Source organism: Genypterus blacodes, unplaced genomic scaffold (assembly GCF_046128005.1).
Source record: "Genypterus blacodes isolate CSIRO-AG114 ecotype Tasmania unplaced genomic scaffold, CSIRO-AGI_Gbla_v1 ptg000002l_1, whole genome shotgun sequence".
In the NCBI taxonomy this organism is placed as follows: Eukaryota; Metazoa; Chordata; class Actinopteri; order Ophidiiformes; family Ophidiidae; genus Genypterus; species Genypterus blacodes.
The window spans coordinates 1,072,625-1,097,037 of record NW_027466816.1 but is presented as its reverse complement, the minus strand read 5'-3'; the positions used below and the strand labels follow the sequence as shown (position 1 = coordinate 1,097,037).

General features: G+C 44.3%; 3 protein-coding genes across 3 annotated transcripts; 2 read left to right on the top strand and 1 right to left on the bottom strand.

Annotated features, from left to right (window-relative positions):
• The first annotated feature begins 64 nt into the window (after nt 1-64).
• Nucleotides 65-7,051, top strand: rab1ba (zRAB1B, member RAS oncogene family a). Its single transcript, XM_076147316.1, has 6 exons — nt 65-435; nt 1,373-1,445; nt 1,734-1,829; nt 2,646-2,741; nt 2,922-3,053; nt 3,377-7,051. Exons 1-6 carry the CDS (start codon nt 422-424, stop codon nt 3,569-3,571), a joined length of 606 nt encoding a protein of 201 aa, XP_076003431.1. The 5' UTR covers nt 65-421; the 3' UTR covers nt 3,572-7,051.
• Nucleotides 7,052-7,996: 945 nt separating this feature from the next.
• On the bottom strand, nt 7,997-19,186 carry peli3 (pellino E3 ubiquitin protein ligase family member 3). The gene is made up of 7 exons (XM_076158205.1): nt 18,915-19,186; nt 12,120-12,320; nt 10,934-11,063; nt 10,729-10,830; nt 10,267-10,491; nt 8,969-9,157; nt 7,997-8,755 (listed from the first exon to the last, which is right to left on the bottom strand). The coding sequence occupies exons 2-7, from the start codon at nt 12,290-12,292 to the stop codon at nt 8,156-8,158; spliced, it is 1,419 nt and encodes a 472-aa protein (XP_076014320.1). The 5' UTR covers nt 12,293-12,320; nt 18,915-19,186; the 3' UTR covers nt 7,997-8,155.
• A 1,043-nt stretch (nt 19,187-20,229) lies between these two features.
• LOC143005695 (solute carrier family 22 member 13-like) lies at nt 20,230-23,933 on the top strand. Its single transcript, XM_076157088.1, has 10 exons — nt 20,230-20,604; nt 20,742-20,845; nt 20,930-21,084; nt 21,560-21,728; nt 21,822-21,942; nt 22,329-22,435; nt 22,690-22,904; nt 23,078-23,186; nt 23,357-23,563; nt 23,861-23,933. Exons 1-10 carry the CDS (start codon nt 20,230-20,232, stop codon nt 23,931-23,933), a joined length of 1,635 nt encoding a protein of 544 aa, XP_076013203.1.
• The last annotated feature ends 480 nt before the right edge of the window (nt 23,934-24,413 follow it).

Sequence of the window (24,413 nt, the reverse complement as noted above, 5' to 3'; positions counted from 1 at the left end):
CTTTCGCGTTTATTCTCAAAATACGATAAGTGTTTTTTTCACGACTCAATGGCATTAATAGTTGAAATGAGCTTGGCTGTTTGGTGTGTTAAAAAAACTACAAGTCCCAGCATGCATTCGGTCAGCTCTGCCACGTCATCCTACGTCACTACCGCACCTGCGCAGCCATCTTGTATCTCTAGCGAACAGCAGACACAGAATAGGAGCAAAAGGAGTACAAAATACTGTAATTAGTCGCGTAAACTCTTGTTATGTCCGCGAGATTTTAGCTTGTATGACGTTATAAAGGCCCAGCGCAGCGTAGCAGCAGAGGAGCGGTGACGCAGACGGAAAAGCGGACATTTAAGTGCCTTGGATACCGGACCTACGAGTCATCTTTAGCCGGAGGAGGAGGAAGGAAAAACACGTCCAGCCCGGAGCCATGAACCCAGAATAGTGAGTATCAGTGAACCACACGGTGCTCACTGCGCGTTTTTGCCCTACATGTATTACTATTATTGTGTTTGCAACGTTGTTTTGTTAACATATGGGCTAGCTTCACTGTGTTATCTGTCATGGCTAACATTAGCAGGGCGCGGACAGTTTCCTCTGAACATCAGCTGACGGCTCGCTCGTGCCTCACCGCGTCAGTGACTTCATAGTAATAATAACAATAATAATGTCCTAAATAGCGTCTAATGCCTCCGTCTGGACCGAACAGGCCCTAGATACGTAGGCCCAATGAGCAGAGCGCGTGCTCTCACGTGAGCGTTGTTTCTGTTTCGCTCCGGATTGTCAGTGGAAGCACGAACCGAACTAAGGACCGTGAAGGACCTGACTGTAGTTGTAGACTGTAGTTCCGATTGACCCCGAAGCTCTTAAAACTTCAGGCCGTTTTTTTTTCAAACCTTTATGAACTCTCTTTATCTCTGAATTCGTGCTGGTTGTATCTCTGTCAGTTGTATCTGTGTAAATATTTGTTGTTCTCTTTTAGGTCTGTAGTCTTTCAACTGACCCGTATTGTTTCAAACATCAACATGATGTCAGATTTGACTTTTTACAGTGTTAAAAGTGATCAAGCTTTAGGCTTTTAACATGAATCTAAATATATAATATCAATATCTATACTGGGAGCAGTTGGGGAGGCACTGTTTATGTGTTTACATGTAATCTGATCAGGTGTCAGGTGGTTTCACCCCACACAAGAATAGCTCAGAAATTGGGCAACCACACCTGCCTGGGCCTGGGCCTGGGCCTCCATGTGATGTTTTCCTCGCTGCCTGTTGTTTCTATAAGTGGTTAGATTTCTTGTTGCAGTTTGGACGCTGTAACTGTTCTGCATAGTGTGAAGAAAGTAATGTGTGGTACCTGCTCTCACCTGTTTGGGTTTCAGTGATTATCTCTTCAAGCTCCTGCTCATCGGAGATTCCGGTGTGGGAAAGTCCTGCCTGCTTCTTCGCTTTGCTGTAAGTAACTCCGCCCAACATGTCCGCTGAGCGATTGGTCAAATATATATATATATAATATATGAGTGAATGTGGCTGTGATTTAAATTCCTTGAACCAGCTGGTTTTTTGGCACACCTTGGTCATTGAGAACACTCTGCAAACGTATGAACACAGTGGGTTTCTCATGTCTTATGGGCGTGGTTGAACGAAGCAGGACGAGGCCATACATTTCCCCCACGTGTACGTCTTTTTTGTGTTTTTGCTCGTTCTGGTTCTGATCTGCTCCTGTTTCCTTTCATTTTGCAGGACGACACCTACACAGAGAGCTACATCAGCACCATAGGGGTGGACTTCAAGATCCGCACCATCGAGCTGGATGGCAAAACCATTAAACTGCAGATTGTGAGTCTGTCTGCCTGTCTCTATGTCTACCTGTCTCTCTCTCTGTCTGTCTGCGTGTGTGCCTGCCGGTCTGAAATTCATAGTAGCATCTGCAGCTAGTTGGGTTCCTCATGTCAGCCCAGCAAAGAGTTGTGAGGGTGAAGAACATTGCAGAATAAAATACTAAAGGAAGACTTGATTGCGCTTAGTGTCGAGCATCATTATCCAAGTGTATGCGTGCGTGCGTCCTGTGTGTGTGTGTGTGTGTGTGTGTGTGTGTGTGTGTGTGTGTGTGTGTGTGTAAAAGGTGGAACTGGATCCTGTTTTATTTGATTGAACAGGCAGTGCCTTTACAAAGACACACAGGTGCTTAACAAACACACATACACACACACACACACACACACACACACACACACACACACACACACACACACACACACACACACACACACACCACACACACACACGTGTTTGACACACTGTTTTTTATCAGGACCTCATAACCTCACCTCAGGATCAAGGGACCAGTGACAATGAGCAATTGATCAGTGCATTGATCACCACTGACAGTACTGGTTGAAAGGTTGTTGCTTATTTCTGTGATGTGTGATGCGTTGGAGGACGTCAGTTGTTTTTTCGGTGGATGAACGTCTCCCTTTAGTAACCCTCACTTGGTTGTTGACACGAAACCACAAGCACAGCACAACAGCCAAGACCAAATAACGTAATGAGTAGTAAAAACAGAAAAGACCACACCTTTATGTTTAGGTCAGGGGTCATATGTGTTCTTTGTTGCTGCTGAACCTTTCCTCTGTCCTCACCCTGGTTTCTTAGTGGGACACCGCAGGCCAGGAAAGGTTTCGAACCATCACCTCCAGTTACTACCGCGGAGCCCACGGCATCATTGTGGTGTACGATGTGACGGATCAGGTAAGGTTGTACATGCAAGTTGTATGTACATCTGTTGTTTGTTCTCTCAAACTTAACTTAGCCTTGGAAGAAGAAAAAATGGGCCTCTGATTTGCACAAAACCTAGAATGGAAACCCACCGAGCATCGGATTGTGAGCGAGCTAAATGTGGCTTTTGCTCTTCTCTTTGTGTTTCTGCAGGAGTCCTATAACAACATCAAGCAGTGGCTACAGGAAATCGACCGCTACGCCAGCGAAAATGTAAACAAGCTTCTGGTGGGAAACAAGTGTGACCTGACAACTAAGAAAGTGGTGGACTACACAACGGCCAAGGTGCATTCATCTGAAATGGACTTACGAAATACAAGCTTCCACAGAGAAAAAATGTCACTCTGCGTTGCAACATAGTAGCAGCCTGTTTAGACTTAAAGTTAAATAGCATATTTACATTTATTGTGAAATGCGACGTAGTGAATATCTTTCAGGATGTTGACATGTTTCCCGTTTGAAGCCCTGGCACGATTTCTTCTTGTTCAACAAGAAGGCGATGGTAGTTTGCAGCTAGCTGAGAATGAACACACTAAACAAACTATTTAGACCTTCATTGGACACAAACATTTTCTTAACTGTTAGCTTTCTTCTCTCTCTTGTGGCAGGAGTTTGCAGATTCTTTGGCCGTTCCCTTCCTGGAGACGAGTGCGAAGGACGCCACCAACGTGGAGCAAGCCTTCATGACCATGGCTGCCGAGATCAAGAAGCGTATGGGCCCCGGAGCAACTGCCGGCGGCGATAAGCCCAACTTAAAAATCGAAAGCACCCCAGTCAGGCAGTCTGGAGGGGGCTGCTGCTAAAGAGCCCCACCTTCACCCAAACATCTTCTTCCAACCTCACCACTGAAGTCAGCCTCGTCCTCCTCCTCCTCACCCCACCAAACAACACGCTAACCCAAACCCAGCCCGCTAACACCCCCCACCCCCACCCACCCCCCACCCCACCCCACCCCCAACCTCTGACCTCCAGTCTTCGGGCCAGCAAACGGTGGGATTGAGAAGTCGAAACAGCCAGACAAGAGGCCTGAAGAGGGACTTAGAGATGGTTCATTCATCCAGGGTTTGGTGATTGGAGCGACAAAGAGGACAAGTGGGTGTAGGTTCAAATGTAGTGTTTGTTCTTCTGGAGAAACGAATATGTTCAGATTTAGTTAAGATTCCACTTAACAAATCTGTTCACATCTTGGTGTTCAGAAGGTTCCTGGTCCATGAGGACATTAATGTTGCGTTCAAGTTTTGATCAGAAAGTGGTGAATACCAAATGTCCAAGTGTAAACATGAAGGTGCAGAAGATTGTAACTGCTTTTGTTCCTTCAGGTAAAGAAATGCAGTGAGTGGTTTCACTTCAGCGTCTCTTCTGTAAGAACAAGAACGGAATGGCACCAGGTTGTGTAGCATAAGAAATACAATTTTGTTCTGTTTGCAATCTTATTGTTCTTATATTCATATTTTTCAATCTCAAACAGCATTCAAATGCAGCATTAGGTTGCTTTCACACATGTATTTGGTTATTTAGTTTATGGCTGGTGGAGCTAAGCAACACAACAAATCGCAGTCACCACCAGAATTTCCTCTGTGGTCTAAAATGGTTACGAATTTTGGTTTGGTAATGTGCGCTAGCTATGTTTCCATCCGACTGTTCTTACTCAAACTTTACCATATGGAATACAAAATGCTTCATGAATATAGCTTATCTCCAATAAATCTTTCAAAATGTGCACAAAACTTTATACGCTTGCTAGAAGTGGTTAAAAGTCACGCGAACAGCGATTCCGGCTGATATCTTGGACGTAGGAAACGTTTTATCAGTGGACGAAATCAAAACCTTTTTGAATACAGTATATGAGGCGAAAACGACTGTACATTATTTGATTATTTCAAGCAATAAAGTGCAGCACTGAAGCAGAATTTTGCAGCAAATAAACCTGCAGGCGTGTTGCGTAGTGACAGAAGTTTCACAGAAGACGTTTCAGTGGTTTGTACTTGGCTGATTGATTTGCAATTTCTTTTGTTATTTCACATATTCGCTCCCTAGATGGACTCACGGCTTATGTCATCTTCACTGTTTTGTAGTACGAATATTGTATGAAAAAGGTAAAATTGTAAAAATGTGAAATACTGGAATGACACAAAGAGGCGTGGGAGAGGGCCGGGGGCGACCACGCACAGCCTCACTTCCTGTGAAGAATGATGGCAATATCTCACATTGATCTTATTTGATCTCTTAAATTTCTTCTTATTACTGATGTGATGGTTTTATTTCCTTTTGTTTTTGTGATGAATACGAGCTGTAAGGTTTGCTTATGTTCAGGCGGGTTTGTCTCTTGCTCGTTGGCAGATGAAGCTGGGTGGAGATGTGGCGTGAGTGTTGGGTGTCTGCAGGGTCCTAATGCAGCTTCCCTTCCCTGAGTTTGATGCGGTGGTGAGACGCTTCTTTTCAGTCTGTTCACGGTTTTCCTGTGGCCTCTCTGCGTTTCTGGTTTCTGCTTATTTAGTCACCCCCGAGATTCAAGTTGAGGCGTCAGGGTTGAGTCCATCTGACAGAGTTTGGGAACAGTCGGGAACTCAGAGTCAGATGGACTCAACCTGACCAGCTGGCATGCAACTGACCCGCCATGGACCGTCAGGTTGAGTTTTGTCGAGTTGAGTCTTGCACACAGAATCCTTGTGGATGTGGAGCGATCTAAACACATTACTGGGTTCTTACATGTTCACGTAAGAAACATGCTGTACTGAAGTCACATTCGGGCCTGTAAACTGCTGAATATGGTTCTGTCCTCAGGAAAAGGTGTCGTCCTCCGTCTTTTGGCCTTGTGAACCGTAGTTTTAGGTTTTAACACAGTTTGTTCTTACATCACAGGAAGACGTGGAAGGTGATTGGTAGCTGCTTTGTGCACATTCCGGTCCGTCGGAGCATCTGGAGGTCAAGGGACTGACTGGTCTTAGTTGTTGACCGGATATGAACTCCCAGGTGTCATCTCCACCCGACGAAGTCCTCCAGCTTCTCCGTGCAGATTACGCGATTTCCATCGGGCTTTGCTTGCTTTACACACTTACTCTGCCACATGCTGTCTCAATGACTGCACATGATGTGTCGTCGCTTAACACCAGGGGTGGATGAAGTGCCACAAAATCAGAGTAGTATCAAGTTCAGAAATGACTTTGTTTAAAGTTAAATTCACTCAAAATAATTCATTTAGCTTAACTTCGTCTTAGTAGTGAAGTATCTGTACTTTGCGAAACTCACTGTGGCGTGAGGATCAGAATCGTGTGTTGGCCTTTGTGTTGGTTGAAGCTGATCTGCTTTCCCCTTTTTTCAGCTCTGGTAAAAAAGTGGAACATTGATGTTGCGGTCAGCGAGATTGAGAAAAGGAAATGGGTGTCCAGGTGTGAGTGCGTGCGTCATTCCTGAGTGTCTTTGACTTGTTGGTGAATCCCAGCGCTCTGCCCATCTCACTTGAGTTGATGCCGAACGAGCAATGATTTGAAACTTCACACACTTTCATTATTTTCTTTTAGTAGGTGAGCCAGGGGACCGTTCATGAGGTGCAACCCTTTGTGATTGGTTGAGTTGAGATGCGCAAAACCCAATGAACACGTGTTACAGAGTGACCAATCGCATTGAACTTGTCCCCCCCAGCTCACCTACAAAAAGACGATATGCACACTGGACACTTTGCGCTTTGATGACTAAGTCCACTTTTTATTTCTTCTGAATGTTTTTGCTCTATATTCTATTGATTTTATTTTTATCATTATTACTGTGTGGTCCATTGAAGTATAACCCAGGGACAGGGCTTAAGTGGGCGGGGCATCTGATGTGGGAGGGATGAATGAGATGCAGGGCAGGGCTTGCTTATGAATGTGATTCTGATAAAACATTGCTTGGTTTCTTTAGTTTCCTGTTCCCCCCCCCCCACCTTTATTCAGACATTTCCTAAGTCGGTCGCAAATGCGAAAAAAAAAGATCTAACTTCTCATCTACACATACTTAAAGCGTAACATTGATGTGGCCCAAGCATACAACTCTTAAGGCCACAGTCGTAAAACCCTGAAAGTTGTATGATACTTCGGTGCCACACGACACCAATTGACCAGTTGCGACCTTCTTGTTGGAATACAGATGGGAGAAATGATAACAATGGGCAAAGGGTTGTGGTTTGCGTGTTATTTGCACACTTCATGGCTGTTTTCGTTGGTCTGTCTCACTGCTGAGGTTGATCGTGTTTCTTTGCTGTACATATTATAAATAAATATATATAATAAAAAGATGAAAAACAATTATGTCTGTGTCTTTTTGGCGCTCAGTTATTCTCAACAGCAGCTGGTTTCTGTGAGACCTCACCGATGTTTCTGTGTTACGCTGTGTTTTTCCTGACACGTCATAAACACCAAACAAATACTCCACATTTTTGACTAATTTGACCCAAACGTTTAATGTCCAATTCTCTGCACTGCATTTTCCACTGCAGACCAACCGTTTGACTCGCCAAACATCTCCACAATTATCCAACTTGCAGAAAGCAGAGGAACTGATGATCAGAATGGTTTGTGACAAATTAATACTCAACTGTACAAATCTGAGTGGAATTGGGAGGTCTGTCTTTGTCTCTCCCTCTCTTTGTTTCTCTGTCTCTTCCTGTCTGTCTCTCTCTTGCTCTGTCTGCACACAGAAGCAGGTGGTGTAGGCTGCAGCTGTGCTGAACTACGTCACGCAGAACCTAAGTAATATGAATGTGCAAAGTTAATAAACGCAACGTACGCAACAAAGCGAGCATGCAGGCTGCAGCTGCATCTCAGCATGCAGCTACAGCACAAACTGCAGCATACATTTGATCAGATGTGATAAATGTGAGCTCATTAATGCTTGTTGGAGTTTGATCAACATTTACTGTATGTCGCACTCTGTCTCTTGCTATGCCTCCCCCCCGCCCCCCCTCCATCTCTCTCTGTGGTGAGGTATGAAGCTGCTGGAGACCTTGAGTTATTTTTAGCACATTGTGCTCTGTGTAGCTGAAGTGTTCCTGTCTGTCATATGTGCTGGTTTCTTAATGTTCATCCTACACTGGGCTGCAGACGCAGAGAGAGACAGCTTGAGAGAAACACTCTTCGATTGGCAACACGTACGTCTGTCTCTCGTCTTTGCTGGAAACATGGAGGCTTCAGGCCTCACAGCTGATCAAACAAAACAAATCACCAAACTCATCTTCATTTCATCATGATTTATTTACATTGTCTCCATACGCATCATTCCACTTTAACCTTTAACCTCGTCACCTTTCAGTCCCTTATCTCAGCAGTCCACTTCCTGCTCCTGCCATCAGTGCTTTAAATCCACTCCAAGCGTTAAATGTTTGTCCTAACATACAGTTTAACATGGGGCCCTCAGTCGACGGGGCCCTGGAAGATAAGTTTGATGTGGCCTTGCTCACCCGTCAGCCAGGTGCCACAGAAGGGGCAGGCTGCATGGAAGGCATGGGTGCCGTGCGGTAATGGGATCTGGCTCCAGCCGAAGACCGTCTTTTCCGAGCACACATGACCACAGGGGCAGAAAGCGTGTGTGGGCGGCCCGGCATCCAGGTACAATCCTCCTTCGCAGCCCAGCCAAAGCGGCACATATGGGCCCACCCGCCGGCACATTGGGCACTCCCTTTCCCCGGTGTTCGCTGGCACCGTGCCCCCCAGCCCCGCGGGGCCTTTCTCCTTGCGGTAGCCCCAGTTGTGGTATCCGTGTACGTGGCCGCAGTTGACGTAAACCCAGGGCTGCTTCTTGTCTACGATCTCCCGCTGGGCCAGGCTGGGGAAGGCGAGGGTGTTGAAGCCCACAGGGCACTGGGGTCTTGCCGCGTTCAGCTCTTGACGCAACGACTCTAGTTGTTTGAGGGTGGGGGTGTGGCGCAGTCCGGCGGGGGTTCGCCAGAGCAGCGTGGCTCCACAGAGGTCAATGAGGGAGCCGTCCTGCAGGGTGTTTGACTCGTTCTCCACCTTCAAAGAAAACAAAGGAGAAAAGATCTGTGAACGTTAGGCGCTGCACATTGAACTCTAACCTTAACGACTACTATCTAACCTGACAATGTCCACACATTTCCTGTTCTACTGAGTGCATTCTGGCAGTCATCTCATATAATTCATGGTTTATCAGGAGAGCTGCAGTTATTAACATGCTTAGTCTTAATCTAGATCTACAGGTGGTCTTACCAGTTTGCCCCTCTGCTGGGCGGAGCGAGTCTCCCTCAGGGCGAAAACGTTACCGCACACCGAGATTTCCCTCCACACACCCGGCGCTGGCTCGGACACAAACTCTCCCGCAGGGTGCATCACCAGGACTCCGTTGGTAGTGAGGCCGTCCATCAAGCCGTCTGACGTCCTCCATTTGGCAGCTCTCTCCTAAGAGACCACAAAGATGTAGAGCTTTACATGACGCATAGTACTTTGAAAGGACACCATGGGGCAAAGCGAACCAGAAAACAAATCAGACAACTCACAGGAAAATAAAATCCAAGAATCGGCTTCATCGTTTTGGACAGATGAAGAAGCGTTATGATGCCTTTACACTTTACACTTTACACTGCCATGGAGAAACGTAAGGCTGTCAAATGCGATAGGATGAGTTCTGCGATAAGGCTTTTACAGCACAATGCACGTGCGTACATGTTGACCAGCGTTGGACATCACTTCTCAGAGGTCGAACAAAAAGGAGTGAAAGTCATATGGAAGTCATTTGTTCTGGTGTACGATGAAGGTGATGTCAGGTTTCAGTGATGTTGGGACTCTTGCGTTACAGGTTCGAGCCCTGGTGTGATCGATTGCAGAGCACAGAGGGACGGCAGTGGTGGAGGTGTCAGTGGTGGCTAGAGAGAAAAATGGCCAATGTTGCGTTTCTGCGGTGCTATTTTTAGCTCAGTACAGAGTGAAGACTGTGGTCCTGACTAATGCACCCACGCCGAAGAATCCAGAGAGAGAGAAGAATAAAACGGCAACGAGAGATGCACAAATAACGGGCTTATGGTGAGAAATTGAAGAAAAACCTGAAAGTTTGATATTAAACTGGGAAATCATACATAATTTTGATAAATAAATTATTCCAGAATAAAAGTCCAAATGTTTGAGGAGAAATTTGATTGCTTCATTTAGGCTTTATTTCAGCCTCGGGCTCTTCCTGTGTCCGATCGAATTTGTTCGTCAAACAATCTACAAACTACAATCAGGATTTAATACATATACGACTCAGACAGTGTGTGTGTGTGTGTGTGTGTGTGTGTGTGTGTGTGTGTGTGTGTGTGTGTGTTGTTATGTAACAGGATGTATATATTTTATAGGTTTAAAAAAGCAACATATAAACAGTAAATCAGACCCAAAGCACATTCATAACACACGTGAGGAACACACACTGTGGTACAGAGCTGCCCCTGCTGTCACTCTGGCAATGTTTACCATGGTTACCTCTCCTCAAGTGGATTCCCTTGTCTGACCCCCTGAGGAGAACGCTCACTTACCCCGAGGAAGATGTTCTTGGAGGAGTCAAAGCCAGCGGCGTAGATCCGTGCTGTATAGGGGGCGCTACGTTCACACATGATGCGGCAGGCGTAGCGGGAGATGGTGCTCTGAGCAGACTGGCTGCCACCACCGCCCTCCACCGCCGCCCCCCCACCCTGACCGCTGCTGCTGCCCGCCGTGTCTGTCACCACAAAGTCAATCATGCTCTCTGTGGAGCGGCCGATCTGGCAGATAAAACAGGCAAAACAACACACATGAATCATGTCGTATCATAGTGTACTGTTTTGAGTACTTGCCGAGTGCTGACAAGCTGCAGCTACACCTGATTGCCACAGCAACAGAAGAGTGTTCACCCATATATGTTTGCTGCAGTGAAACTGCTCCTGATGCGTCTTGTCATTAGCAGCTGAGATTTAAAGGGTTAAATGTTCATGTTGTATTTGTGTGGTTCTGACACTGACCTGAAACATGTCTGTGTTGGTGTCATGTGTGTACTCCACGATGACAGAGTGACTCCGTGACAGAGTAAAGGAGATGCTGTGTTGGCTTTTGTTGCTGAGTGCCTGCCAATAAAACCACAGCATGCAGGTCACATGACGAGCTGAAGGTTACAGATCGTGGATTACTACTTCAACAATAATATTTTTGACTTTTCTTCCTCCTCACCTTTGACACCAGCGGGGTTGAGACATTGTGGATAACATCGGGTTTGACACCATTGGCTTTGGGCCTCTTGTAGAGGGCCAGGCGGCTTCTTCTGCGACCTTTGTCCCCATTGGCCAGTGAGCCGTTGTGCCTGTGGAGCATAACAAAAGAACCTTAGCCCTTTCATGCACAAATTATGAAAGCCCCAGTCAGGATTTTTTTCCCAAGTGTTTTTATTTATCTTTAGGCATAAAAAGAACAAATACATTTTTTTTTTTTTTACACCAATTATTTAAGGAGTTACTGAAATGTCCACTTAAGTGGACATTGTGCATCTGAGGAACAGAAACAGAAAACGTGTGTTTTTAACAAAAAAATGAATACAATGATAATTTCTTTGATATAAACATTACAACATACATAAATTATAACTAATTTATTCTAATAAAATCTGAAAACATTTATCTATATCCTAAAAAGTTACTGTAGATGAAACATTTTCAAGAAAGAAAAAATTCTTGCATGAATTGTAGTCACTGACGCGCAATGTCCACTACAGCGGACTACACTCAAGTGGACATCGTGCATGAAAGGGTTAGCATGGATATTCAGTAGTTATGGAAACATCATGAAACGGTTTGGGAATTTCATTGTGATCATTGAGATGCTACAAAGGCAAAAAAAACAGGACGTCTCAATTGTCTATCATTTTTATTTATGTTTTAGAAAACTCACAGTAATATGTGTGGGTGCACTTTTGGGCAAACTAAATGAGTAACCATGTGAGAATAGATGTTTCCCAGTGCCTGATGTATATGATGACATTTGGAATGTTAACCAGATTGTAGCGCAACAAATAACCTAACAAAGCCCAATGACAGAGTACTAGGACCATTATTTGAAACAATGTAAAGACCAAAAAAGTCTAAATCCTATGAATATAATAACATAAATGTGATGGGAAATGTGCTTGACTACGCAAGACCTCTCTCTCTGTCTCTCTGTCTCTCTCCCCTCTCCGTCTCTCTCTCACTTTCTCTCGCTGCTGTTTCCAGAGGCACAGCGAGTTTCACTTATTCACCAACATCATTGAATCAAACACCACAACACCCTCACATGCAGCTTTCCTCCACACACACACACACACACACACACACACACACACACGTACCACCAAAGCATTCAACCTTGTGTGTCCGTGTCTCACCCTAAGACGATGAGCTCGCCGTACTTTACGGGCTCCTTGTCCTCAGGGAAGACGCCGTCTTGGGGTTGCGAGCTCGAGCCCAGAGGAGGTGAGGGCTGGCTCTTGTTGCAGGACGGGCGCAGCTCCAGAGATGGGGGGGGACACAGCGCCTCTGAGCTCCCCTCCAAAACCATGCCCACCGGCCACCGCTGGGGCTCACCACTGGGGGGGTCACATGATTACATACATACATTGTTACATCATCACATACCTACTGGGAACATGGCTAAGTTTGCCTGCATTTCCTCTGTGAAGTTTGCTTTGTGTTAATTGTTGCTCAAGCTGAATGGGCACAAAGACACATAAACAGATCCTGCATCTTCAAACCCTGTCAGCACTTTATGATGCACCTGTTGTGCCCTCAACGTTTACCTCACCATGATGAATTGCTCCAATGTGACCGCTGGTGAACCTTACATAGCTCGGAAAGACGGAAACACAGAGCGTTGGAAAGGAAAGCAAAGCTTCCCCTCACAGGCTCTTACAGTTAACAACCTGATCACCATCAATTGACAAACTGTCGTCTCCCAGAATCTTAACGAAGCCCTGGGGGCCCTGAGCATCAGCAAGCAAAGGAGGAGGAGGAGGCGCTTCACAATCACAACCTACCGCCCCACACCCTGAACCTGTCAGACTAAACCCAGAGCCTCACCCTGATCATAGTGGATGTTGATGCATGTGTAGTACAGGAGGGTTACCACAGTTACAAATGAGTTGTGTTTTTCAGTCTATCTTTAAATTAAATTTGTATGTAAGTAGGTACAGTTACCTGGCGTCATTAGTTCAAACCCAACGCACACAACAGTGTTTTTACGTGTTATGGTTCCTTCAAGACGACGAACAGCTGACAACATGCAGTGTTTTGAGCATTAGTTTGGCTACAAAGCAGTCCAGAATCCAATTCACTAGTATGAACAATTGTATGTAACTCGTTTTTTTATAATCATAGGCCTTATGGAGGTAAAGTAAGTACGGGACGTGCCTAAGTTGAGGCGTTTGTAACTCGGGGACTGCCTGTTTTTGTTTCCTTGCATCCTCTCTAGGTCACCATATCTTAATGCAATATTTAATCTTAATTTAATCAGATTTTAATGATAGGTCTGAATGATAGAGACACATAATTTTTGTTCATTTCATTGCTATCTACATTGTCAACAGGAAAACACCATGAAAGGGGTCGATGCGCATCATCTCATGCTCTGTTGGACGGGCTTGATGTGTGTGAGGAGTTGGGTGGAAAGCCACAAATTCTGTGTGAAGTTGAGCTGCACGGGCAACAGTGGTGGACGTCAAAATGAGCAGATCTTCTACTTCTACCCGTGTGAAAGCAGAAGCCGACATGGCTGCTTGTTTAACTCTACAATGATTGCTCAAGGGAAAGCACGATTGGAGCGGCAGGAAGAAGAGATCAGAAAAAGGAAAGAGCTCTTTGAGCTCGAAAAGGAGAGAGCTGCATCTATGGCTAAAGTCAATGTACTTAGAGCCTTCAGATCCACAATACAAAGCAGCACGTTCAAGAAACCTGACCAGGGGGCTCATACTGCCCTGAATGTTGATGGTGATCCATTTGCGCTTCACAGAATAGGTGGAAATCCAGCTCCGACCCAAGGAGTTCCTGTGTTTCATGTGACTGGCACTAAGCCACAGGAAAGAGACTCGTTGAGCAGAGGGGCTTCCTTGTACTGCAAGGGTGAACATGCACTGGAGTTGTGCTCTTTATTGGAAAGAAAGCACATAATGAGAAGATGGCCTACCAAATGGAACAAGGAGTTTGTTTAGGCTGAATGTGCATAGGGCACATGAGAAAGGACTGCAGGAGGCAACTATCATGTAAGATATGCGGATCCAAGCATCCCAGCCAGCTTCATATTCTCTCAAAAGCTAAAGAACCAGTCAGTCATCAAACCATTGCCAATTCGGATACCGCAGTGAACACTGCTCCACTGGCAGTACCAACTAGTGGCGTTACTGGGGCCGGTGAGGACGACTGTGAACTTTCCATCGTTCCGGAGACGGCCAAGTCTATTAATGGGCCACTCCTGGTGGAATCAACTGTGAACAGCCTGAAATTACTGCTAATCACATTTTAGTTGTAAGGATGGAGACTGGATAGCTGTTTCAAATGGACTTCTTTGAGTCCAGCCAGGATGAAGAGGCAGGTTAGTCAGAGGGATCATCATCCCTGCAGCTTGGTTACTGGGAAGGCATTGGCTGAAGGACATCATCCTCATTGTGAACAACTCTGCGCCTCATAACTCTTGGATCTTGGGGAGAGCTATTGAAGCTTTTCCAGATTAGAGAGGACTTGTGCGACAAGTTAACATTAAGACCAAAACCAGCTGTCTGGACAGGCCTGTCACGAAGCTTTGCCTTTTGCAGGAAGCCGGGAGTCCTGATAAATATAATTGTCTTATTTTGTGTGACTTGTGACGATTGAGTTTTTGACTTTTGACACTCTCGCAAATTAACTTTATGCCTGAGCTTCTGGCCGAGAGACGCTTGAAGTTCATTGGCTGATCTGTTGACCGCTAATGAGACCGCTATGGAGACCGTTCAATGAATAAATAAGGAATAACATCACCACGGAGAATCCACTGTTTATTCTGCCATACCAATGAAGAGAGTAAAAGTGCAGTGACGTCTCCGGAACAAAAGACCAGCGTGTCTGACAGACCTCGACATAAACTTTTGTGGATAGCCGCCTACACTGATGATGTCATGTTGTCACAGTGATAACACTGACTGTTTCCTCATCGTAAGTGTACCACGTGCTGGGGTAATTCAGGCTACTCTAAAGACGAAACAAGATAACTTTCCCTTAAAATGTGAAATTAGAAAACACAAAATTAAAAAGTCAAGCACACAGTTTTGCTTCAAACAGTGTATGAGCTACTAAAGTAATAAACGACAGCCAAGATGAACAAAGTTACCACATTGACTGAATAAACCTCTTAAACCTTTGGTAAATGCAAGTAAGATGCAATGTGATTGAAGAACGTGGATACTTTGATCAGGCTCATAATGACACAGAACATATGAAGTCAACTGCACATCCATCTTTGGACGTGAGGGACTGTTGGCAATGTGGTGCCTAGTAATGAGATGACGGATGGCAGGTTCAGCAGGTTCAGGCAACCAATGGCCGCTTCATTAATGAGCTGTGAAGCGACTGGGCTCATATCGAGGAGCAGTGGTGCAAAGGACAGAAACAGAAACCAGCAGGATACAGCAGCATGAACAGTCACCATGGATCTGCGTTCTGCACCATTTGAAGTTAGTGATTTTAAAATGCCTGAAGAAAAAAATGTACATCTCAAACAACTCGGAAAAGTTTTTAATGCTAAATTGAGGTGGATTTTGTGTCGAGTGGAACTAAATCTGAAGCTTGGCGTGTTTTGTTTTGTGTTGAATTGAGTGAGAGAAGAAGAAGTTACAGCTATACTAGACGCAAGGCAACAGCACCACACAAGAGTTCATGAAGAACGGCTCTTGCTTTGTGGATCCTGCTGCCGTGTGATTGGATATCAGCAGGCAAGATGTTAGCTGTTTCAGAATTGGATGAAACTTGCATGTTCAGATCGGCCATCTGCTCCACATGTCTGCACCAGAACGGAAACGAGGAGCAGAAGCTCTGGTTAATCCTCATCTTCTCCTCTCTACTATTCTCTCCTCCTTTGTCACACACATTCTCTCTCTCTCTCTCTCTCTCTCTCTCTCTCTCTCCCTCTCTCCCTCTCTCTCTCTCTCTCTCTCTCTCTCTCTCTCTCTCTCTCTCTCTCACTCTTTTGCTCTCTCTCTCTTCATCCATCACTCTCTCTCTCTCTCTCTTTTGCTCCCTCTCTCTCTCTCTCCCTCCCCCCCTCTCTCTCTTTCTCTCCGGCTGTGGGTTGATTAGAAAATGCGTGGCACAGAAGAGGCAATCCATCACCCTGCCACAGCCAGTGCGCACAAACCTGCTGACACACACACACGCACTGACCCCCCCAACTACCTTCATCATTTCTCCTCTCATCATTCTCATCGTCTTGATATGTTGGAGCCTTGCTGTTTTTCCCCCCACATTGGAATCATGAGACCCTAAACATCACACATCTGCTTCTCCCTTCATCCTCTTCCTCTCCTTACACACTCTTCCCTGTCATCCTCCTCCTCATCACACGCCCACATCACATGCCCAATAAATACAGAATATATAACAGTATATTCATTGTAAATGAATGTAATACTAATTACAAGCTTCCATTGGGTTAAAACCTCAGCTAGCCTAGCCACTGTGCTGCTTTGTAAACAATGGCAGCAGCTGGCTACATAGCAGCAGCATGTTTAGCCCATAGTGAAATGTGACAGTGAATGAATGTAACGGCAATCAGGCTGTTGATGTCTTGGTGGTCTACTAGTTTGTATGATGATGTAATGATAGTTTGTAGCATCAATGCTCGTTTGAAGCATCAATGTTAGTTTTTAGCTAGCTAGTAGCTAGTGCTGTAGTGAAACAAAGCGGCTAGCTGCCCCAGATGAGCATGTTACAGAGCGCTTTGGAGAAACCAGTAAATACTTAAATCCTTCAAACACCAAAGGATGTCACCAATGCAAAGCATCACACATGAGTATGAAGTTCATCCTGTACAACTGTGTATGTACATTATGGTCGCCATCCTCATCCTCATCCTCATCCTCATCCTCATCATCCTCATCATCCTCATCATCATCATCATCTTCACTGCTGCCACCTCTGTTTTTCTTGGACATTTTTTTGTTCTCTTTTTCTGCCTTCCTCCTCTTCGCTCTCTGCATCCACACACTGCAGGGGAAGAGCGACAGAATGTGTGGGAGAGAGAGAAACAGAGAGAGAGAGAGAGTGAGAAAGAGAGAGAGAGAGAGAGTGAAAAAGAGAGACAGAAAGAGAGACAGAAAGAGAGACAGAGAGAAAGAGAGAGAGAGAGAGAGAGAGAGAGAGAAATTTGTCTGTTCAAAAGGAGTGAACAGAGCTAAATATACTGCGAAAGACAAATGAATTTCTCTCTTCCTCTTCCTCTCTTTCGCATCTTCTTCCTCACTTGATGATGATGATGATGATGTTTTTGCTACTTATCCACCTAAACTGAGTTCTAATACGACAACAAGCTTTGTATCATCAGGTTTGGTTGTTTTGAACTTGATGCCTCAATTATGATTATGAGGGAACAGTTTCTGAAAAGCAGCAGGCTTGAGTGTCTACTACTTTACGATGTTTTTAATAAGCGTTGCTATGGTGAAACGCACTATGAATTAGAGAGAGCAAATGCTCACAGACGGGCAGAGATACAGCCAGGCAGACAGACAGGAAGACAAGCAAATGAATCCTGTTGTCCTCATGCGGTCCATTTGACAGTCAAATGTGTTCAGGTGTGGAGACAAATGCGAACACAAAGCAGAGATTGAGAAACTGGGCTTCTTCATCAGCAGCACAAACACTTAAACGCTCAGATTGATGATCGATAAATTAGTCTCATTAGTCTTTTAGTGTGGAAGTATGTGACGTGAAAAATGCTGTTTCCTGTCCGTTGTGAGGTCACGCTTAGATCACACACAGCTGCTAAGCCGACAAATGACTCAGCATCTTTTTACCCACAGGGCTTTGGGTTCGTGCACAACATATCAGAAAGACTCAGCCACCAGTTCTTTAATAATGTCTCTGATTAACGTGAAGTCTGTGTTTACACGCATCTTCTTACCAATACAACTATTGATATGAGAAATAACCTCATGTAAACATCAGAACTACATTAGGACTTGGTACCGATTTTACACCTGCAAATTGCAAATTGCAATAGAAGAGCAGATGAAGTCGTTTCTAGGGAGCGTGTTCTGGAAGCGTGCTCTAGTTCAGGAAGTGTGAATATTTGAATAGTTTTGTTTATATCGCAAAGTTTCCGAGTAACTGATCCAATGTTAACACCTGTTTACATATGAGAGATGACTTTAAGTGGATTTATTCCTTCCATGAGGAAAATAGAAGTGATAAATATTGTGTGTCAAACAAAACAATATGTGCAAAATCTATAAAAGTATTATATGTGGATTATAGGGAAGTGGGTCATAAAGTGAATATTTGCCTCACACTCAGTATTTTCTGCATGAGCCCCTGCTGGAGACAGATACATTCTGGAAACATAAATACGTTAAAATGTTGTATTTGTGACGGAAACGTGGTGTCTGTATGCGCTGAAAGTCTCTGCTCGGGGCGATTGCAGCGGATTGCGTTTCCCAATGTCACGCTGTTTATGGAAGCCTCTCTGATGAGGAGGAGGAGGAGGTGGAGGAGGGAGGAGGAGGAGGAGGATGATGTAGTAACCTGATCGAGATTTAACCATAAACAGAATCCACTTCACTTCCGACGCCTTAACACAAAATCAACACGCACGGATCGACAATTAGCGGCGGATAAATCGCGTTTACCGTGAAATAAACAAACCATTCTACCCTGCTGTGGGGTTTGTACACCGGGGATTCCTCCGCGCACGCACGCACGCACGCACGCACACACACACACACACACACACACACACACACGCACACACACAGCCCTGTCAGGAAAACACAACAACGGCAAAAACAAAAATACTATTAAAAACCTGAATAACACTGATGATGGTATATTTTGGACGCAGTCGTAGTCGCTCCGAACGTTTCCGCGTTCACCTCGCCGGAGGACAGGCCGGCGGGGTGGCTGCAGGAGGACCTGCGGGGGGACAGAGGACACAGGCCGGCCCCTACCTGCTGATGTTTGCCGATGGAGGTCCTGGTCCGGCTCGGATCTGCGTGTAATAATCCCTGATCCTGCTGCGGGCCTTTGTTCGTACTGGAGGCGGAGGTTTGGAGCGGAGGAGAAGCGGAGGACATCAGGAGAGGTCCATCATCATCATCACCATCATCATCATCATTATCAACATCATCATCATCGTCCAGCCATCATCCATCACCACTGCACGTCCACACGACACTGAGACCCGACAAGAACCCAGCTCCTACAGAAAAACAGAGGAGTCTGTCTCTCTCTCTCTCTCTCTCTCTCTCTCTCTCTCTCCCTCTCTCCCTCTCCCTCTCCCTCTCTCTGTGTGAGTGTCTCTCCCTCTCTTTGTAGGCGTGTGCTTCTCTCTCCTCTACGCTATGTATTTTCTTACAGGGGCGGCCCTAATATTTTGGGGGTCCTAAGCTTATGAATGCCCCCCAAAACCTAACATCATCATAGGCAACGTGTAACAGTTACATTTACAGTAATGTGTTTATGCCTCAATTGTTGAATGGCCAAACGAAGAGGCGGAGAAGGCAGTGGGTGTGTGTGAGTAAAAGAAATCTTTGTTTGTTCTCCTGTTTCCTGTTTGGGTTTGACAGCAGCTTGGTTGTACAGCACTGAAACACCTGCCATTGAATTTGCACGTTTAACAACAGGAGGCCTGTGAATGTCCACGTGGTCACGATCCTTAATCACTTCAGCCTGGAGGGAAAAATACAACTTTTTGCATACGACATCTACATATTTCTTGTTCCACTGAGCTTATTCTAGTGGTCAGCAGAGTCGCTGTCGGGACACGTCGACATTCTATCGTATCACAAAATAGCAAAAGCTGATCTAACTGCACCAGAGAGGTTTTTTGGGGATGTGATTTGGAGTCAGTTAATCTATATCCATATGAAATTCCACAGATACTCAATAAAAGCTGAACAAAGGCTACGTTACACAACATTTATGAGTTCTTCTTATTGCCAGGTTTATTGTCAGTCACGTTACTCTGTCCACAAAAAAGAACACTTGAAATTCAATATAACAATATAATGATATTGAAATATTGAAATAGTAGAAACTACACCTCGACTCTCTCTGAGCTTTGGCTCACATCTCACATCACATTGACCTCACATCATATGAAGCTGGGAATGTTATAAAGTATAGATAAAGTCATGACCTGAGGTTTATCCCTGCTTGTATTGTAAATATAGTGGTTATAAAGATTGAAAGCGGGATAAGCACAAGCTGTGTCACAGTTGAACATAAAGACTTTTATTCTAGAAGTTGTTCTCTTGCAACAGCATGGCTGATTTTGGAGAGATCCTGCAGAACATTGGAGAATTTGGATTATTCCAGAAGCTCAATCTTTTCGCTCTTTCCTACCCGAATGCTGTGTTTGCTTTAGTTTTTTCCAGTGTGATTTTTGTGCCTCCGGATCCAGAGCAGAGCTGTAACACAAACTGGATCCTCAGAGCCGACGCTAACCTCAGCATGGCCGAGCAGTTGAACCTGACCCTCCCCCGGGAGCAGGATGGAACCTTCAGTAAGTGTCTCATGTATGTCCCTGTGGACTGGGACATTGATGCTATCAGGGAGTATGGACTCAATGAGACCACAGGGTGCCAGGACAGATGGGTGTACAACAACACCTTGTATGACTCAACCATAGTCACTTCGGTAAGTTGTTGAGTGTTACATTGAGTGTTACAGAGAAACAAACACAGGGAGTGCAGACGTAAAGGAGCTGAAGATCACAACATTTTGTGAAAACACGCACGTCCTCATCATGAACTATTGAGTTTTTATGTTTACAGTTTGATCTGGTTTGTGCCAAAGCTAACTTAGTAGGAGCCGCACAGTCGGTGCTCATGGGCGGCATTTTGGCCGGTTGTCTTCTGTTTGGACCATTGGCAGAATCGTAAGTTGGAGCAGGACTGGAGCTCATTGGTGGAGCAGATGAAACCAAAGCCATCACGCCTTCTAACGATTATATCTCTTCCAGGTTTGGACGCAGGCGAGCTGCTCAGAGTTCTGTTGTTCTGATGCTGATATTTTGTGTGACCACGGCGCTGTGTCCCAACATCTACTTATATTTAGCATCACAATTTATGGTGGGAATTAGCTTTGGAGGGATCCGAGTAAACTGCCTTATTTTAGGTACAGTATACTTCATTTCATTTCATTTCAAATCATGTTCAGTTAGCATGTAGACAGAACTGCAAAATGAAAAATCAGCTTGTCATGGTTCACCTGAAAAGGATTTTAAGATTAGCAAGGCAACAAAGCCAGAATTTCCAACTATACCACAATGTTTGTAAAATTACCAAGAAACTAATATGATTAACGAATACTTTGTCATGTGATAGTGATTGACCAATTACATTATTGTTGTTGGGCCAGATTTGGAGGGGAACAACACCTGATTTATACAGGCATGTATATACAAAATCATAATATTCCATGTGTACATCTTCCTTGTATTTTAGCTTTAATCTCACTGAATACAAAAAAGGGTGCTTGTAAACGTGGCGACTGTGATTTTCAAACCCTACATATAAACCCTTAAGATAATGTCACATCCTGCATCAGTGTTGACATTTTTACTTCTCTTGATCAATGTTCCTACTTTTAGCCATGGAGTGGATCGGGGTTAGCAAACGCTCATGGGCAACAGGAGTGACCATGCTGTGCGGTTCCTTTGGTCAGTGCGCTGGTGCGCTCATGGTCTACTTCATCCGAAACTGGAGACTGGCCCAACTCATCACGGCTTCACAAGCCGCAGTGGTTTTCATTTACATTTGGTGTGCATTTCACTCTGTCTGCTAACATACAATATTTAATGGTACATTTTTTTATTCTAAATATCTGAAATGTGTTTTCCCCCATTACACCAGGTTCATTCCAGATTCAGCGCTATGGTTGTTGAACAAAGGACGGACAGAAGAGGCTAAAACGTGGATTGTCAAGGTTGCTGCCATCAATAAACAAGCTGTTCCAGAATCTCTGCTAGAAAGGGTATGAACTCTCATAAATTACTTTTCATGCTGAGGCCTAACAAGCGTTTAAACCGATCTGCCAGTACCCTGATCTTCAGATTGTTTACGTCTGCACTCGATTACTGAGGTTGTTTTTATGTAGGTTGTATTAATTTGTAGATACAGTATATGTTGTCCATCCAACATTAGCATGAGACACTGCGAGCTCAGCTTGTATTTTTGAGACAACGCTAATTTGATGCATGCTTATTGTCAGGGGTGATGTACAGTTAGATAGCATATGCAAATTTCAAACATGTCCTTTCCAGCTGTTTCAAAAACAAATGAACTTCTGTCTGTCAACACTTCCTGCTTGCCTTTGTGTTTGATCATTCAAGTTTTCTTCCTTCCACTTGTGTAACACAGATTACTGAGAAACAACCCGAAGAAGAACCAGAGAGAAAAGGAGGTGTCTGTGTTCTTATGCGATCGGCTGTACTTAGAAAGTATTTTTTTACCTTGATATTGGCATGGTGAGTTGGATTTCCCAAATGTGACTCAGCTGAATGAACAAATGTGATGACACGTTAAAAACACATTAGAACCTAGCCAATACTGACAATCAATACCAATATTAATACCCTGGAAGGCAGAGGCTCAAAAAGAGGAAGGAGAACAATTGGATTGATGAATGTTGGGGTAGTAGTACTGGCAAGAACTAGCTATTGAATCTTCAATATGATGAAAGGTGCTTATGTTTGACTCATTCCTTTCTTTTGTTTTCCAGTTTTTCGATGAATCTTTCCTACTTTTGCCTTTCATTCAATGTGGGAAAGTTCGGCTTGAGCGTCTTCCTGACTGCCCTCATGTTTGGTATCACTGACATACCGGCTCAGATTCTTTGCATCTGGTTATTAGAAGTTTTGGGGAGAAAAATCTCACTGATGTCAACACTTCTGATTGGAGGATTGATGTCCTTTTTGATCATTGCTGTTCCTCAAGGTAACTCACGCCACCCAACTGAAATATCTCAACAGCGCTATTGCCTCACAGAATGAAGGTTGTGGGTATGAATCCTTTGCTGTGGCCTTGTTTCCACAAACCATAAAAACAGACATAGTTGAGTGCATGGCTGTTATTGTTTTCCCACTAATTTAGTCAAATTTATATTTAAGGTAATGCCATCGCTGTTACCACATTGGCTGTTTCTGCACGTTTCTTCATCAGCTGGTCAGGAACCCTATGTTACGTTTATGCTCAGGAGCTGTTTCCCACGTCTTTACGGTAAACTAACGCCAAAGGTCACGTGAAGTCTGTAGTCTTGATGTGCCAAGTCTAGCAATTTATTGATAAAATACAAACAGCTCTTTGTTGTTTCTTTGACAAAATGCATCAAGGTTTTGATTGGTTTCTTCATTCAAATATTCAGAGCTGTTCGTACGCTCTTCTATTAGGCAAACGGGCGTAGGGTTGGGTGCGTTATCAAGCAGAGTTGGCTCCATGGTCTCACCGCTGGTCAACATGTTGGCGACGTACCATTGGTCCGTCCCAATCGTCATCTTCGGCAGCTTTACAATGTTCAGCGGAGCTCTGTGCTACATGCTTCCTGAGACCAGGGGCATAGCGCTTCCTGACTCCGTGGATGAGGCAGAGGCCAACAGGTGAGCATCCCAATGGACTGTACTTATATATTACTTTGACCTCACATTCAGGGAAACAAACTGTAAAATCTACAACATATCATCGTGGACAACCAAATCATTAATGTGTATGTATTATGAAGCACATTTAGATATTTTGACATTCACATCATTTTCATGTCTCGGTGCAAATGAGAAGGTATGGGGCCTTGTTCACAGAAAGGACAGAGGTCATTACAGTCAACATGAACTCAGCGTTTTATTATAAAATATTCACTGGAGCAACTATATGTGCTTCTCTCTGTGTTTTATCTGCAGAAACAGGACCACTGTGAAGAACCTAAGAGACTCAAACGAGCCTCAATCCAGCAGCAACTCAACCAGACTGTAGTCTGAGGATTTCCATCATCCAAACCTTTCACCAAAAACAAGTCATAATCTGATAGAGATTTATATGATAGAGATTTTATATGAACCAGAAACGTTTTTGAAAATTATGAAATTTGTTTTGGAAATATCATCATATGTTTTTGATAAAATGCTCATATGGTGCACATATTCAGGGGATTATTATCTACAATCTAATGAAGTTATCTCCAATCTGCCTTTTTAAAAGATCTACATTATTGTTTAAACACAGAATGACAAAACAATGTTACATTAAGGCAAGTTTATTTACATTGCAGCGTTCAGACACGATGGCAATTTGAAGTGCTTTATAAAGGTTTAAACCATTAAAATGACGGATTACACATCAAATCCGAGTTTCGAGATTTGATGTGAGCTATTTCCGAGATTAGAAATAGCTGTCTGCATATGTGTTGTAACGTCAAGTCGCTCGGGGAAACATGTACGTGTGAAAACAAAATCC